At 35.7% G+C, this 18,764-nt stretch overlaps 1 protein-coding gene across 2 annotated transcripts; it reads left to right on the forward strand.

The window, feature by feature from the left end:
* Positions 1–426: 426 nt before the first annotated feature.
* Positions 427–18,474, forward strand: LOC127439867 (glucose-6-phosphate exchanger SLC37A2). 2 transcript variants are annotated; one of them, XM_051696137.1, is made up of 18 exons: positions 427–1,034; positions 1,717–1,798; positions 2,690–2,780; positions 2,950–3,028; positions 3,527–3,662; positions 4,148–4,224; positions 4,688–4,854; positions 6,166–6,203; positions 9,334–9,471; positions 9,866–9,956; positions 10,038–10,100; positions 10,229–10,314; positions 10,540–10,588; positions 11,221–11,294; positions 11,493–11,571; positions 11,837–11,934; positions 13,866–13,977; positions 16,408–18,474. In XM_051696137.1, the coding sequence occupies exons 1-17, from the start codon at positions 976–978 to the stop codon at positions 13,932–13,934; spliced, it is 1,476 nt and encodes a 491-aa protein (XP_051552097.1). In that variant the 5' UTR covers positions 427–975; the 3' UTR covers positions 13,935–13,977; positions 16,408–18,474. The 2 variants fall into 2 exon arrangements, with proteins under 2 accessions (XP_051552097.1, XP_051552096.1); XM_051696136.1 differs by having other exon boundaries at positions 13,866–13,930.
* The last annotated feature ends 290 nt before the right edge of the window (positions 18,475–18,764 follow it).

The raw sequence follows: 18,764 nt of genomic DNA on the forward strand, positions 1-18,764 counted from the left end.
AACCAAATAGCTTTCAACTGTGTTTGATATAATGGCAAGTGATTTTCTAGTACCAAATGAACAATTTAGCATGATTATTCAAGGATAAGGTGTTGGAGTGATGGCTGCTGGAAATGGGGCCTGTCTAGATTTGATCAAAAATGACTTTTTTCAAATAGTGATGGTGCTGTTTTATACATCAGTAATGTCCTGACTATATTTTGTGATCAGTTGAATGCCACTTTGGTGAATTAAAGTACCAATTTCCTTCTGAAACTTTTGGCCGCCAGTGTAGGTTTCCACATTTTTCCAAAACAATCTTGCATGAATGCAATGGTAAAACATGTAGAATTGTTCTGTAGAGTTGTCTTTCTCTAACGAAGAACTGACCAGCGCAGCTCTGGTGACGTCACGTCATCACATGTTCACGTCACAGATGATCTAGTGTGCGCCGCAGCCCAGTGCGGAAAACAGCAATGGCGGCGGCGAAACACCTTTAACACACATTATCCGAGCTAATGATCAGTGGATACTCATGTGATGTTGTAGAACAGACAGAAGGGTATTAATAACATCCGGCTTTAGACGCAGACGCACCACTGCGAAGGAAAACATGGAAATGTTTAGAAATTCAGAGCGCTTGAAGGTTTTTCCACCTCTGGATTTAGGAAATAACAGCACGTCTTAAATGGAAAAGCGACTGTACATCTGGATTAGGATTGCCGGCTTCCAACGAGCATGATCAAACAGACTTGTAGTTTTAACTCGTGAGAAATGAACGGTATCGTTAGTTTTGATTAGTCAGCTGGTTTCGTTTGTTTCGAATATTTGAATTGTTCGTTCGAATATTTTAAGTTCGTGACGGGGTTTGTAGTTTTACATTTGCGTTTTTATACATCTTAATTGAAATGGAACGTTTTATTAAACACTAATACCTTCGGACAAACTTTACTGAAGCGTTTTAGCAAAGATACAAACAAAGCTAAACCTGTAAACATGAGATCTTCATTGGCCCCGGGCATCAAACTCATTACCTCTTTCTCTAGAGACAGCTGGTAAGTCCATGTAAACAAATCAAACTTGCATGTTAGCTGTGGCTTTAAAACGAGACAAGGTGCTTGTCCTTTCATCGTGAGGGCTTTTATTTTAGCAGACATGACTGTTGAATTTTGGTAATGGTTTTGATTTTTAGCACTGCCTTAAAATTGGCAAATAATCATCTATAATGGTTCCTATCAATAAATGCTAATATACATTTCAGCATGATGAATACACATTTCAACATATCAAAGTCTCTTTATATAAGCACAATCACAATTTAAACATTCTTAACCATTATGGATATGCATCAATAATGGAAAATTAGGTCTATTTCATTGCTTGTAATAAAATCAGTGCTTAAGTGAAAGCACAGGGATGTTGAAGTTGTCATTTTTGCAACATGCACAAAAGATCAAACTGATTTACTCTGTGTTACCTGCAGGAAATGTTAAAAGTTCATATAGAGCGCTCAGTGTATGTGTTTGTGCTTGGTGAGGCTGTTTTCCTGTAAGTCTGGTAATGTGGTTACATTTCTATCACTGGGTGACTGTTTTTTCTTATACAGCAAACACCTCCAAGTGTCTCCAGCTGAATAAGATTTAGAAGCTCTCGCTCTGGAGTTACACACTAACGTTTATGCTACTGTACTTTTGACTTGTAAATCCTTTATTCAAGGCCTGTTTCTCTTTGATTTAGGTACCGGTTCTTCATCCTCGTCATCACATTTGTCTTCTACACCAGCTACCACATCTCGCGAAAGCCTATCAGTATTGTCAAGGTAATAAAAATTAAGTGACCACGAATCTAAACATTAACAAGCAGAGTGATTGTAGCTCTGCTCTGAAAAGACATTTGACAAACAGATTTGTTTTGCACATAATTTACATGATTACCTGTAATTACATAGTACATTGTAAGGTGCTGCTTGGTGTCAGATAATTATTTCAGTTTAAGTCAGAAGTTTATATAGACTTAAGTTGAAGTCATTAAAACTCATTTTTGAACCACTCCACAGATTTCATATTAGCAAACTATAGTTTTGGCAAGTCGTTTAGGACATCTACTTTGTGCATGACACAAGTAATTTTTCCAAAAATTGTTTACAGACCGATTGTTTCACTTTTAATTGACTATATCACAATTCCAGTGGGTCAGAAGTTTAGACAAGAAAAGTTGTGACAAAATGGCTTAAGGACAACAAAGTCAAGGTATTGGAGTTGCCATCACAAAGCCCTGACCACAGTCCGATCTGAAAAAGCATGTGCGAGCAAGGAGGCCTACAAACTTGACTTCGTTACACCAGTTCTGTCTGGAGGAATGGGCCAAAATTTCAACAACTTATTGCAAGAAGCTTGTGGAAGGCTACCCAAAATGTTTGACCCAAGTTAAACAATTTAAAGGCAATGCTACCAAATACTAACAAAGTGTATGTAAACTTCTTACCCACTGGGAATGTGATGAAAGAAATAAAAGCTGAAATAAATAATTCTCTCTACTATTATTCTGACAGTTCACATTCTTGAAATAAAGTAGTGATCCTAACTGACCTAAAACAGGGAATGGTTTCTACAATTAAATGTGAGGAATTGTAAAACACCTTAGCCAAATACATTTAAACTCAGTTTATGTAAACTTCTAACTTCAACTGGATGTATTTTTGCATTTACAGAGTCAGCTGCATAGAAACTGCTCTAATGTCATTCATCCAGCAGACCTCAACATTACTGACAATGACACCTGGTGTGATTGGGTCCCTTTTGGTGAGTTTCATTCTTTTATCGTTTGCTTTCTGTTAGTGCATCCATCTGTCGATGCTTATTTTAGCACTGATGTATGTTAATAGCTCCAGTAAAATCCATTAACCTCTCACTCTCTCTCTCTCTCTCTCTCTCTCTCTCTCACTCTCACTCTTTCTCTCTCTCAATACAGACCAGAACAATTACCAGAATCTGTTTGGAGTGCTGGACAACTGCTTCCTCATTGCATATGCAATTGGCATGTTCTTTAGGTATGATGTTGGAGTTTCTTGGTAACGAATTTCAGAGAACTAGGTGCCCTGTATGTTGTTATAATCAGTGCATGGTAGATTACTTCTAAATAGTAATCTGGTACTGATTATAAATTACATGACTAAAATTGAAATCTGATTACGTTATCCGAATTGCATGTTATCCATTACTACCCAGCACTGGTTAGAATAATAAGGATCACCACAGAAATAAGTCAGTAGCCACAAAAGTAAAGTGTTAAATTAGAATAAAATGACCCTAATTTACTACCGGATATTTCTCTTTCAACATCAAGATACCAAATCAGTTATTCAAACATGCATTGACTTTCCAGAGCTGAATTGATTGTAAACGGGAAAATGCTCTTAAATTTACAGAAAAGGTAGTACTATGTGTAAAAAGTGCCTTTTTGTGTGATCCTTGACAAAAAGTTAAGATGCAACAAAAACTAAATTGTTTTTTGAGGTATAACACCTGGTTGTAAATTGTTCTGACAGTGGGATGTTTGGAGAAAGATTGCCCCTGCGTTACTACCTGAGCACGGGGATGCTTCTTAGTGGGCTTTTCACTGTTCTGTTTGGTCTGGGTTTTTACTGGAACATCCACTCACTTTGGTATTACTGCCTTATTCAGGTGAGCTACATGCCTTCATCTGCTCTCAATTTATGCAACTAAAAGCCAATATTTCCTAAAAGATGAGCTGGTCTGGGGGAAAAAGGTAAAAAAAAAGCATTTTAAGACCAAAATATCAGGAGAACTTAATTTCGTAATGTGTAAACCCCAAAAAACAGAAGTGATTCTTGTCTTGTGACATGTTTTTTTGTCAGGAACTAATTTACAAAGTGAAATTAAATAACATCATGGATCAATAGATAAAAGACTGGAATGTATGTTATGTATTTCTCTTTCTCTTTTCTAGCCCAACGTACATGTACGTTCCCAACTTGTTTCTCTCAGTTATCTCACAGAAACCACGAGTCATGTTGCTGTTAGTCACATGGCGAGCACATGACTGCATCGGTAGAGGATTACTTTTCGTCTTGGACATGTCAAGACCATTTGCGAGTCAGGCTTGCTGATTACCTTGTTTTTTTTCCTCTTCTGCCTTTCCTTTACAGGCCATAAATGGGCTGGTGCAGACTACAGGCTGGCCAGCTGTTGTAGCATGTGTCGGGAACTGGTTTGGGAAGGGAAAGTAAGAGACTGTCATATTCTGTGCTGTGTACGCGGTATTTGTGCTGTTGACAGTGCAGAATCGTACCTGCATCGACATTTTCCATAAATGCAAGTAAACGCAGATCTCCACAGAAATCGTCCCTAACTATTGTCAATCAATCTAAAGGCAATTTTTTTAATGTTAACCTCCTGAGACCCCCGTGTGACTGCTGTGTGCATTTTCCAGTTCTCTTTTTGATTTGTAACTAGTAGCAGCTAATGAACAAGCAAAAAAATGCAAAAAACAAAACCTAAACCATGTCTGTAGAATGACAGTGTCAAGCCAACATAATGAGTAACAGTGTTTACTCACAGTTTTCATAGTAACATCAACAAAGTTTTAGTTCATAAGATAGGGCTCATAATATGACCTCTTTTGGAATTAAAAAAATGCATTGTAGTTGTACTGTATATGTAGTCTTCATGGTGGTCTTTGCATGCAGGCGTGGATTCATCATGGGCATATGGAACTCTCATACCTCAGTGGGGAACATATTGGGCTCTCTCATTGCTGGTGTCTATGTGTCGTCTGCGTGGGGCTTGTCCTTCATTGTGCCTGGTATTATCATTGCTTCCACTGGAGTCCTCTGCTTTTTGTTCCTGGTTGAGAGTAAGTCATGCATACACAGTTAGATCAGAGGAAATTGGCTTGTTTATGTATGCATATCATGTAAAAAGTAAGGAATAAAAGTGGAACATGAGGAAAACATAAGCAGTGATTGTGCAGACTAAATTACATGCATGTAAACAAAGGGATCAGTAATTCAACTTACAGTGCTGTGAAAAGGTATTTGCTCCCATCCTGATTTCTTCTGTTTTTGTGTATACAGGATCTCATACTAAATTGTTTCAAAAATTCAATCTGAGTAAACACAAAGTACAGTTTTTAAATGATAATGTTATTTATTGAAGCAAAAAAGTTATCCAATACCAACTAGGCCTGTGTAAAAAAAATATTTGCCCCCTTAGTTACTAAATCCCCCCAAATCTATGAAACTGCATTCATAATGGGGTTCAGCTGGACTAGACACACCCAGGCCTGATTACTGCCAGCCCTGTTCAATCAAATTAACACCTAAATAGCACTTTTTCAGCAGTATGAAGTTGGCTGAAAGGTCTCACCCAGTAGCACACTATGCCAAGGTCAAAAGAAATTCCAGAAATGATGAGGAAAAAGATGATTGAAATACATCATTCTCTCTCGCATCAATAAAGGTCAGTGTTCACTATCAGAAAGACTGGGCAAAAATGCCATCCATGGAAGAGTGGCGAGGCAAAAAACCACTGCTAACCCAGAAGAACATTAAGGCTCTCCTGAATTTTGCCAAAACACACCTTGAAGATCCTCAAATCTTTTGGGAGAATGTTCTGTGGACTGATGAGTCGAAAGTGGAACTGTTTGGAGGACAGGGGTCCCATTACTTTTGGTGTTAATTAAACACAGAATTCCACAAAAAGAACATCATACCTACGGTCAAGCATGGTGATGGTAGTGTGATGGTGTGGGGATGCTTTGCTGCTTCAGGGCCAGGGCGACTTGCAATAATTGAGGGAAACATGAATTCTGCTCTTTACCAGAAAATCCTGAAGGAGAACATCCGGTCATCAGTACGTGAATTGAAGCACAAGCGCAACTGGATTTTGCAGCAAGACAATGATCCAAAGCATAGGAGCAAGTCCACCTCTGAATGGCTTTTAGAGAAAGATTGTGAGTTGATGCCAGACTTTTTATACAAAGTCACACATCCTCGGTATTTGCAGGGACCCCCTTTTCAATATTTTTCAAAAAACATTTGCCAACTCACTCATTGCTCTTCTCCACAGCCTCTTAAATGTTTGCATCCCCCAGGACACAAATACCTTTTTAGGGTTAAGAAACTATGTCTTGCCTTAAACACAACATATGTTTTCTCTTTTCTAGAACCTGAAGATGTGAACTGCGTTCCACCACAACACCATGTGAGTTCACTTACATCATTGAGGTGTGAAATAGGAACGTGATGAAATATTGGGAGCAGAACAATAACCTGATCACAGTCTGAGACACTGAGAGCCGAATATACAATTCTAAGTGAGAACTGAGTGCACTTTCAAATAGGGCTGGACAATTAGTCGAATTTTATTATCAATTACGATTTTGCTTCCAACGATTATGAAAACAAAATAATCGAGAGCGTTATTGTGCCGCATTCCGTTTCGCAACGAAACAACCCGGCGTTATATCTTTAAAGCATCATTTTATTAAAGTTCAGATAATAAGGAAGTGGGTTATGAAAATAAACTCCAAAACTGGCATTTCTCTTTTGCGGTCAGCACCGCTTCTATGAGTTGCGTGAAGTGATCGGGGAAGAGATTGAATCTTCACCCGGCTGATGCACACTTCGGCGCGGGGACGCTCGTCACTTGCGCGTTTAGTGCAGCTAGATAATAACGTGATGGCTTGCGACATAGTGAATCATAATATATGTATTCTGAAGAAAATCTGCGATATGCAGCTCTATTAAGAAGAAAAGATTTGTTTACTGTGAGTTAAAGATGGATCAAAGTGAACATAAATGTGAGAGTGTGTCTTAGCCCATTATACACTGGAACAAAAGAAGTTTTTGATTAGTCTTTTTTTTTTTTTTTTTTTGGCTTGTTTTCCAAAATAATATCTAAAACTCCTTTAAAACAGCATACATTTACTTTAGGAGCTATACTGCAGAAGAAAATATTGTTATCTGAGAATGTTGAATACAATATTTAATCAGGGCTCGACATTAACGCTTGTCTGGGACAAGTGGATTTTTGAAGGGGCGAGTGAAAGAGAATTTGAATTACCCGACCAGACAAACAGACTGATTAAAACATCAACAACGAAAAAATAACCAGCTATATTTGTGATAGTCTAGGCCTGTGTCACTTATTAGAAAGTTCATATTCTTATTCTGCTGTTGAAAGTAATTTTGTAATTTGCTTGTGATCTAGTAACAGCTGCATCATGTTTGACTGACAGGCGGCTTGTGTGTGTGTGTGTGCTGAACATGCACGTGTTCCGAAAATGCTCACGCTAATGTGCACCTGAATGGTCAAATGCATTTTTAAATTCTGCCAAAATGGCCGTCTTGATGAGGTATTCATGTAAACACAGAGAGTGATGTCTAAAGTGAACGTAAACAGCGGAGAAAAAAGCGAATTTGTATTAAAATGTCGGACTTGTAAGTTTAAATGTAAGCTAATAGACCTGCTGCCGTCTAGTGTGTCATTATAATAATCAAACAACCATAACAAGAAAACGAGAAAACACTCATTGCTCTTGACTGAGTAACTTTAGTACCTTTAAAAAGTATTAATGTATTATAATCATACAGTGAAACCAGTAGTAGTTTTATGTTGCATTTCATTCTGAATGTTTACTTGAATACTTGATACTGCTGTTAAAAACTTTTAAAGCTGTTAAAAAAAAGCACTGAATTTTTTAAATTTTTATTTTTTGTTCTATTTTCATCTATTTATTGATGTTTTTTGTTATTTTATTACTGACTGTTTACTTGTGAAGAACTTGAAACCATTCTTTCATAGTTAACATTAGTTAGTGTTATTATTTGTTGTGGTTTTGAAGCTGGTATTGAGAACACTGACTACTGAAATGTTGGTATTGTGATAATGTATAGCTTTTATTGTACATGGTAGATCTTGCTGCAATAACATGATGAAGAATTAATCTCATTCCATAGAAGTCTGAGCATCCCTGCTGTAAATGGTGGTGATGGAGGCTTTTCTTAATCTGACTACCATACATGACATAAAATAATTATCATATGACAATAGCCTCCTCCCCTACTAGCAGTTTGCATTTCAAGTTCAAGGAAATCCACTGTTAAAAATGTTTTTTTTTTAAAGTTCAATAAATGCATGATGTTTCCAAAGTCAATGTGTAATTGTGTTAAATAATCGTGATCTCAATATTGACCAAAATAATCGTGATTGTTTTTTGTCATAATCGAGCAGCCCTATACACTACATAACACTTAAAGGAATAGAATATTCCGGGTTCATTACAAGTTAAGTTCAATCAACAGCATTTGTGGCATAATGTTGATTACCACAAAAAATACATTTCGACTTGTTCCTTCTTTTCTTTAAAAAAAGAAAAATGTTTACATTGAGGCACTTACAATGGAAGTGAATGGGGCAAATTTTTGGAGGGTTTAAAGGCAGAAATGTGAAGCTTATAATTTAAAAAAGCACTTACATTCATTTTTCTGTTAAAACTCATTTATTATTTGAGGTGTAAGTTGTTTAAATTGTAATTTTTACAGTCATTTTTGGGTTTTGGGGTTTTTGACATTACATCATCATGGCAATGAAGTTGAAAGATTTGTTATAATTTATACAGAAAAGGTTGTGATTTTATCACAAATTATGTTAACATGCATATTGTTTATGTCTTGTGGCGTTAACGTTTATGTATTGGCCCCCATTGACTTCCACTGTAAGAGCCTCACTGTCACCTGGATTTTTCCTTTTTTATTTTTTAAGAAAAGGAGGGGCAAGTCAATAAATTTGTGGTAATCAATATTATGCCACAAATGCTGTCAATTGAGATTAACTTGTTTTGAACCCGGAATATTCCTTTAAGTTCACCCAACAAACATCAGCATTCCCAGGTGAAATTAAGTGCTTGTCTTATGCTGTTCTTTTTTTTAATTTTTTTTATTCTGAATGATAAACTGCCTCGTTCTGTCTCGTGCTTTTTAATTATACTTCCAATTATTACAAACTTATTGTTCAAAGGAATAAAAAATGAAATATTTGACAAACTGAGAATGTGACATGAAATCATTCATTACCCTTTAAGTAATCAACGCTGTTGTGAATTGGTTGAAAAATTATGTGAGAGTTGAAAGTAGAAATTGAAGTAACCATAAGAGTTTTTAAAAAATTGAAAATCACATCCCAGGTGGATAGTGCTGTTGTTCTGTGTAAGTCATTGATGTACATGATTTGACAAACGTTCTCATGTTCTTATTCTGCTCTTTACAAAACGTGCACAATTTTACCTTCAAAGATGAACCATTTACAGGTTCTCATATTTTTGTGTGTTTAGGAGAGTGTGGAGCAGGAACCTCTCCTGAGGAACTCATCCATTAATGAGGAGATCTTCAGCAGTCACACCTCCACAGCCGTGGAGCCAGTGGAGGACCACACAGAGGCCATCAGCTTCTGTGGAGCGCTCAAGATTCCTGTGAGTTCCTTGGCATTCTCACAGAACTCGGTCTGTCTCAATAGCTGTTTTACATTGAATCGACCTTATCCGTTTGGTGTCCTAGATCAGCCTGAATTAAAAGATCCAGTTTTAGCTTTCTCAAACTATCTACAGCTTTACTTAAGTAATGCATGTATCTAAAGTTTCTCAAGCTATATTCTTCTGAATTTACATGTTTGTTTTCATTTACCAGACAACAACAACACAAGAGATTCATTCTAAGGAGACAGTAACAGTAGAAGCACAGCTTTAGTGTATTCCAAAGTTGGCCATAAACTGCAAGTTAGGACAGGGCGCTGCCTCACCTACATACAAGTGCAAATTAAGTAATCATCGTGTTTTCATGTCTTTGTTGCAAAACTTTCTGATACAGGGTGTGGTGGAGTTCTCCTTGTGTTTGCTTTTTGCCAAGTTGGTCAGCTACACCTTCCTCTACTGGCTTCCTTTATATATCGCTAATGTTGGTAAGAAATCCTTCACTAGATTCTCACAATCACCCATGTCATAAAACTTCCTTATAAAGTCCAATATCAATTCTTTCTCAGCTCATTTTGATCCTAAAGAAGCTGGGGACATGTCTACATTGTTTGATGTTGGAGGAATTGTGGGTAAGCACACAGACTTGACGTCGGTCACCAAATAAGCCAGTTTGCTTTGTGATTCACATTTGTTAATATTCAAGCACTTTTGTTAAGGACAGGTGTTCTCTAAGCCTGTGTTTGTTGTTCTCTGTTAGGTGGCATCCTGGCTGGTTTAATATCTGACTACAGTGGGGGCAGAGCCACTACCTGCTGTGCCATGTTGATCATTGCTGCTCCTATGGTGGGTGGCAGCTACAAAGTCACAGAATCCCAAAGTTAAACAGAAGTGTGCTGATGTGTTTGTCAGTACATCTTGAAGTTTGCTCAGAGTTTTAACAGGCGTCTGAAATCTTGAGCACACAACACCCACAAGCTGGAGTTTACCTGTGAATCCGTGTAAACACTTGAGCAGGTTTCTCTTTCCTTCAATCTGCTGCTTATTTCATGTTTACCTTTCTTTGTCTAGCTCTTCCTGTACAATAAGATCGGACAGAACGGCTTGCCAACCACCATTGGTGAGTATAGAGACCCTAAAGATTTTGACAACCATTTATACCCAAACAAATGGATTCTGCAGCTGCTGCACACTAAAATGTGATTTAAAAAATTCAAAATTTTGATCTGCCAAAAATGTACTTAAGGAACAGATTTTGAATAGATTTTCAGGGATACTTTTTTATCATCCTTTTAGGACTTTAACACTTTACACATACAGTAACATGTTCAAATACTGTCACCGTGGTATCTAAACCCATAACTAGACAGGCCTAAAATAGAATATGATTATGATACGTTTCATAATCTGGAGCATTTTTGAAACTTTCGATGGCCTAAAGTTTTTTCCTCCCATGCGATGGTTAGTTTCCAACCCTATTTCACAAAATTGGTAATAGCACTAAGTGGAATAAAATGCCATTAGAAGTGCATGCTGATGTCTTATTGCTGATATGTGAATGGCAGGTTTAGTTCATGTTACATTATGTTCACCTTAAGCTTGCTTGCTTTTTAAATTAAAAGTAATAGCAGTTTGGCCTGGCTAAATCAGTAATAATTTACATTGTGTAAGTGGTTTGTGAATTAACTCAAAGGCGCTGCACCAATGACTCTTATGCCAATACCGCCTCCTATGCCCTCTTGTGACTTTTAGGCATGTTGCTGTGGTGTGGTGCTCTCGTGAATGGACCTTATGCCCTCATAACCACTGCTGTGTCAGCTGACCTAGTAAGCATTGTGCACCTTTCCACCATGTTTCACATGGTCATGTGTAAAGTCTAAAAAAATAAACACAAAAAAAGCCCAAAAGAAGATAAGCCGGCACTGACCTGCAACTCTTGCTGTCAATAACTGGTCAATAAATGCTTTTAATGATGCAACAAGCATTTTGTATTGTAAATTTCATAAGGTTTCTTGATCTTTTAGGGAACCCACGAGTGTTTACGAGGAAACTCGAGAGCACTGTCCACTGTAACAGCCATTATTGACGGCACTGGATCAATAGGTATGCAGGGAATGTGTGAACTTTTCATGCAAATTACTGACTTAACAATTAGTTAATGGGATAGTTCACTCAAAAATGAGGATTCAGTTATCATGTACTCCCTCTTATGTCATTCCAAACCATAACACAGGAAGATAAATTTTGAAGAATGTTGATGCTGATCTGTTCCATATTATGAAAGTGAATGGTGACTGAGGTTGTCAGTTCCTAACATTTTTCCTAAAATCTGCCTAACATTTTGTGTAATATGTTTAATGGTCTCTAGGTGCTGCTATTGGACCTCTGTTGGCCGGTCTGATCTCTCCTACTGGTTGGAATAATGTTTTCTATATGCTCATCGCTGCTGATGTACTGGCTTGTCTGGTGAGACTTCAAATGTTATTGGTGTTTATTAACCTATAATTATAGTTATGTCTCATTATGTTTTAATGCTATGTTTTTGTTGTTGTTTTTTGTTTGTTTAATGTTTTGTTTTTTATTTTATGTATCTTTTTTTATTTTTATTTTTTGCTATGTTGCATTTTGTTTTTATGTTTTGTCATGTATGTTATGTATTTTATTTTCTGTTCTGTTACAGGTGCATCTCAATAAATTAGAATGTCGTGGAAAAGTTCATTTATTTCAGTAATTCAACTCAAATTGTGAAACTCGTGTATTAAATAAATTCAATGCACACAGACTGAAGTAGTTTAAGTCTTTGGTTCTTTTAATTGTGATGATTTTTGCTCACATTTAACAAAAACCCACCAATTCACTATCTCAAAAAATTAGAATACATCATAAGACCAATAAAAAAAACATTTTTAGTGAATTGTTGGCCTTCTGGAAAGTATGTTCATTTACTGTATATGTACTCAATACTTGGTAGGGGCTCCTTTTGCTTTAATTACTGCCTCAGTTCGGCGTGGCATGGAGGTGATCAGTTTGTGGCACTGCTGAGGTGGTATGGAAGCCCAGGTTTCTTTGACAGTGGCCTTCAGCTCATCTGCATTTTTTGGTCTCTTGTTTCTCATTTTCCTCTTGACAATACCCCATAGATTCTCTATGGGGTTCAGGTCTGGTGAGTTTGCTGGCCAGTCAAGCACACCAACACCATGGTCATTTAACCAACTTTTGGTGCTTTTGGCAGTGTGGGCAGGTGCCAAATCCTGCTGGAAAATGAAATCAGCATCTTTAAAAAGCTGGTCAGCAGAAGGAAGCATGAAGTGCTCCAAAATTTATTGGTAAACGGGTGCAGTGACTTTGGTTTTCAAAAAACACAATGGACCAACACCAGCAGATGACATTGCACCCCAAATCATCACAGACTGTGGAAACTTAACACTGGACTTCAAACAACTTGGGCTGTGAGCTTCTCCACCCTCCCTCCAGACTCTAGGACCTTGGTTTCCAAATGAAATACAAAACTTGCTCTCATCTGAAAAGAGGACTTTGGAACACTGGGCAACAGTCCAGTTTTTCTTCTCCTTAGCCCAGGTAAGACGCCTCTGACGTTGTCTGTGGTTCAGGAGTGGCTTAACAAGAGGAATACGACAACTGTAGCCAAATTCCTTGACATGTCTGTGTGTGGTGGCTCTTGATGCCTTGACCCCAGCGTCAGTCCATTCCTTGTAAAGTTCACCCAAATTCTTGAATCGATTTTGCTTGACAATCCTCATAAGGCTGCGGTTCTCTCGGTTGGTTGTGCATCTTTTTCTTCCACACTTTTTCCTTCCACTCAACTTTTTGTTAACATGCTTGGATACAGCACTCTGTGAATAGCCAGCTTCTTTGGCAATGAATGTTTGTGGCTTACCCTCCTTGTGAAGGGTGTCAATGATTGTCTTCTGGACAACTGTCAGATCAGCAGTCTTCCCCATGATTGTGTAGCCTAGTGAACCAAACTGAGAGACCATTTTGAAGGCTCAGGAAACCTTTCAGGTGTTTTGAGTTGATTAGCTGATTGGCATGTCACCATATTCTAATTTTTTGAGATAGTGAATTGGTGGGTTTTTGTTAAATGTGAGCCAAAATCATCACAATTAAAAGAACCAAAGACTTAAACTACTTCAGTCTGTGTGCATTGAATTTATTTAATACACGAGTTTCACAATTTGAGTTGAATTACTGAAATAAATGAACTTTTCCACGACATTCTAATTTATTGAGATGCACCTGTATGTAATTTATAGTATAGGATATGTCAGTATTATAATAGAAATGGTCTTTTAGTTTTTAGTTTTTCCATGGTGATGAAATTGTGTATATTCAGTGTCTTTGTCTCACTGTCTCCTCTTGTTGTTCTATTTTTGAAGCTGTTGTCCAGGCTCGTCTATAAGGAGATCAGAGGATGGTGTGGATACACAACAAGATTGAGAGGGTGAACATCCACACTCATTCTTTATGCATTTATGAAAAAAAAAAAAAGTAAGGAGCCCTTCAAAATATTCACACTTAAAAAAAACAGTGCTTTTGTTTAAAGGAATAGTTCATCCAAACATACAAATTCTGTTATCATTTACTCACCCTCATGTTGTACCAAACCCATATTGCTGACTTTTCTCCTTGGAACACAAAAGGAGATGTTAGGCAGCATGTTAGACTCAGTCACCATTCACTTTATATATATAAAAAAAAAAAAAAAATATATATATATATATATATATATACACACACACACACACACACACACACACACACACACACTCACTACCGGTCAATAGTTTTTAAACACTCATTCTTTATTATAATTTTTTTTTTCTTCACATTTTAGAATAATAGTAAAGTCATCAAAACTATGGAATAACATAAATGGAACTATGGGAATTATGTTGTGACTAAACAAAATCCAAAATAAATAAAAACTGTGTTATATTTTAGCATCTTCAAAGTAGTCACCCTTTGCCTAGAATTTGCAGAAATGTACTCTTGACATTTTCTCAGCCAACTTCTTGAGGTATCACCTTGGGATGCCTCCATGTGGTGACTGTTCTATTGCTTTTTTTTTTTTTTAAGTGACCTTATTATATTTAGCATTATCTTCCATTGCCAAATGACTCTATTACGCTTTATTTTTAACCTTCTGTTTTTAACCGACGTCTTTTTAATGTGCAGGTTGATGCTGCTTGATTGCCATTATGTGTACTTGATATTAGAGGCAGCCAAAAATATAAATCGTCATGATCAAAAAGAGACGCAGTTCTCTAATTAATTAGGTCTTCCAGCAGTCAGTATGATTTAGTCATGGCTATTTTTAGTGGTTGCAAAGCAATCAGTTATTCTAAGAGCTTGTGACTTACCTGGGGATTTGTTAGTTTTCACTGTCTTCCCAAAGGATTGACAGATCTGTGTGTTGAGGTGGAAAATGATTAAGCACTGTAAGTGCAATATCATTACATCTCTGACATCAGTGTAATCATCAGTCAATTTTTGTCTCAATCAAAAATCTATGATAAATTTATCGTAAAAAAATTAAACACATTTTCTTGCTGTTTATTAGAGATTGGCTGATTTTCAAGATTGTTTATTAGGTAGTACTTTATAATAACTACAAAATATTAAGGATTTGTAAAGCAACAGTTTATAGTTAATTGATCATTTATAAATGATTGTTCATCACTGTTAATACATTAATAGACTATATATAAATGATATGTTATTTGTTTATACCCAGTTTTGCAAACAATTTGTTTAATAAGTTCACATATAATCAGATTGATAATGTTTTTTTATCCTTAGTAAACAACTTGTTAACCATACCTAACTAATGTGTTTTAGTTGATGCAAACCAGTGAAAAAGAAGGCATACTTTAATCATACAGTAGAAAAATAAAGAAATGTATATATGTCATGAATTGGTTAGTAATTTATACTGAATTACTTTTTTAGGAACACTTACTATTACAGTAATTAATGCTTAATAAAGTCGTAATAAATCAGACTAATTGCTAGCTATGTATTTTGCATGACCTAATCTAAAGTGAGAACTACATATGCCTAATTAAACATTTATTAATGATCCATTACTCTTATAAATTGTTTACCAAGTATGAAAAACCCTTATCAATCTGATTATATATGAACTTATTAAACAATAATAAACTGTTTGCTACAAATACTATGAAAAATAAAAATAATATTTGTATACAGTATACTCTAATGCATAAACAGTGTAGGAACAAAGAGTTATAAATAGTGAATTAAAAATAAACTAATGCTTTATGAAGACTTTATACCATGTAATTATTATAAAGTGATCCAGAATCAGATTAATTTCGTAAAAGTGTCCGATAACCAACATGCAGAACCAATTTTAATTGCTGTTTTATTTCTCCTTTTTGACACAATAAATACATAATTAGACCACAAAAAATATGCATTATTATTATTTATGCCAGTATTTTTATGTAAAGTTGTTTTGTGATCTAAATGGTCACACATTTATTTGCTTAATCCATGCAAATCTTTACCTGTAAATTCAGTTTTGTTCTGTTGAACATACAATGGTGTAATGGTGTAGTTTGGTGCTATTCTTCAGACAGCCCCCAAAAAGGCACTTATCGGTGGACCTAACCCTATGTTAAAGAGATGATAACCAAAAAGTGAATATCTGTTAAAACAAAATGTTTGTCAAGCCAGTTATGGTCTATCTCTGTTTTTTTTGTTACATTTTAAATACATTTATAACACTAAAATTTTAAATGGACTCCTTTGACACTTTAAATCAATAGTCAGATAATTATTCTGACTTGTTTGTGTTTTGTGTAACTGAGATACTGAGAGTATCTGATGATTAATGGGAAGTGTTTAATTTTGCACCATGTGTTTGCAGTGGTTTCGTCTGTGCTTTTATTTCAGGTTCAAAGAGATCTGAGCTGCCCGCAGAACAAGAGAATATCACACCTGTGATGGAAATTTCCTGCAGTGTAACGACAAAAAGGGACCAAGGATTGATCCAACACGCTTAAGCCTTTTTTGCTGCCGGGGTTATTTTATATGAAAATTGTAACATGAGACTTTCATCCTTTTATACTGACAACGGAACAAAGCTCAGCTGCTGCCGTGAGGGAGGAGGAGAGTCTCACACCCTCATCCACACCTGAGCGAGACAAAAAAAAGAGAGAGAATTACTAACTTAATTTTAATAAAGGATGTTTTTAGTGCCTGATCCAAATGCACCTTTTTTCTATCATTAAAATATACCATCAGTGCATTCTCCTTTTATCTGAGCTGTTTGTCTGTGATCAATTAAATATCACACCTGTTGTGAACCACACATCTCAGTATATGCACGTCCTTTCTCACTAATGGATTGGTTTGCATGCAGTATAGTGGGCCCAAGTATTTGGACACTTACACCACAATTCAAAATTTATGAATGTCTTTGCTTTATATAACAAAATATAAAACCAAGTGGCATTTATTTTAAATAAATATTGCACAAATGTATTTTTAGCGCAAACATAAAAAATAAAAGATGCTTGTTTGGTTTCAAATTATAAAATAATAGATAAATTGTTCAAAAATTAAAAATAAAAAGAGTATTTGGACACTTTATTTTTATTTTATTTTGTCCATAATCATGATACCTGTGTGAACTTGAGGGGAACTGACCTCACATTACCTTGAGACAAGTTGGTTAAAATGTATTTTGTTTTGTAAAAGTTAGTTTTTGAGAAACCGTCTAGCATCATTTGTTTGCAGATGCCTTTATACAGTGACATTAATTTTAAGTGTGCTTTGTATTTTTATGTCCAAAAGTGTCCAAACACTATGTTTGCCTGTCATTGCCCTGTTTGCTTATGTAGGTGAATCAGTGCCTTTCTTACAGTGGAGATTGAGGTCATAACCACACACACGATTACAGACATCTTCTCAACCCTCATTCAGTATTTCTGTGTTTAGATTCCAAGTAGCTTGGAGCATCCCAAGAGAACTGCTCTGTTGAATTTTCTGAGGCTTTATTTTCTGTATGTACAAAAGGATGTCACTGGTTTTCTAGCTTTAGGGAATAGATCCTATCAGCTTGTGACAGTGAGAACAGGCGAACATACTCATAACTTCAGAATGGCTTCAAAATCAAGTCAAACAGCATAAAAGCACTGCAGTAAATAATTTTGGATACAAGTTATCAAGACAAGCTTCACCCTGTAGGTTTGTCTCAAATGTTCATGATTCTGAGTTTAGAGGCAGACTGTGCAATCAAACTAAAACAAAGTTACAAAAAAAGTAGGCCCCTTTATATTTTGAAATAAAAATCCTTTTTATAATATAAAATGTATATATGTAAAATATACAGTGGAGTCCAGAAAGTCTGACACTTTTAAAATATGGAATTCAAAATTTAATTTTAACTTGGAAATAAATGGTCAGTTTTAGAATTTTGAGAAATGTAAACAGAAATGGTATGATGTCAAATGATGGAGAAATATTTAAGATTCTGCATTAGGTCACTAATGAGCAAGTTTGTGACTCTGACCATGTTAGCTTCTTTGTATAAAAGGTCAGATTTCCTTGCTTTCATTGATTCACACACATTCTTAAATCATGCTGAAAAACATGGATCATCAGGTTTTACACAAACTTGTGCAGCTCGAGTGCATGCTGTTATTAAAGCAAAAAGGTGACACCACATGCTACAAAATTTTTATTCAACTTTTCACTCTTTGTTATGCTGGTAAAATAATTTTCTCATTTAATATTTTGTTTTAAAATGCAAAAAAAAAGAAGCTTTTTCACTGATTGTCTCAGACTTCTGGGCCCCATTGTATTGCCTATATTGTTACTGAACAAACCTGTTTATGTGCATGCATGCTATTTTTTCAATACAACTTTTTTCTTAAATTTGTATGCTGATATAATTTATAAGTTTTAATGCAAATATAATTTATAACTTTATGTATTAAATTTGAAAAAAAAAAAAAAGAGAGAGAGAGAGAGAGAGAGAGAAGCATTTTCACTAGTTGTCTCAGACTTTTGGATCCCACTGTATATTTTGCTTATATAGTTACATGGGACCAACCAGGTTATATGCATGTTATTTTTATTATTATTTTATTTATTTATTTTTCAATTTAACTTCATCACATTCAAATCAACTCAAATTTTTATGCCAATATCATTTATAAATTTTATGCATATATAATTTATAATGAAAATATTTTATCAAATGAGACAAAAATTTAAAATAGAAGCATTTTTCACTAGTGGTCTCA

The sequence above is a fragment of the Myxocyprinus asiaticus genome, chromosome 4 (genome assembly GCF_019703515.2).
Source record: "Myxocyprinus asiaticus isolate MX2 ecotype Aquarium Trade chromosome 4, UBuf_Myxa_2, whole genome shotgun sequence".
In the NCBI taxonomy this organism is placed as follows: domain Eukaryota; kingdom Metazoa; phylum Chordata; class Actinopteri; order Cypriniformes; family Catostomidae; genus Myxocyprinus; species Myxocyprinus asiaticus.

Bases quoted from the DNA above. Each gene is read 5' to 3' on its own strand.
- LOC127439867 (XM_051696136.1), top strand. From the start codon at position 976: ATGAGATCTTCATTGGCCCCGGGCATCAAACTCATTACCTCTTTCTCT. The intron at 10,589-11,220 runs GTGAGTATAGAG...TGTGACTTTTAG, and splicing joins CGGCTTGCCAACCACCATTG to GCATGTTGCTGTGGTGTGGT. The intron at 11,295-11,492 runs GTAAGCATTGTG...TTGATCTTTTAG, and splicing joins CTGCTGTGTCAGCTGACCTA to GGAACCCACGAGTGTTTACG.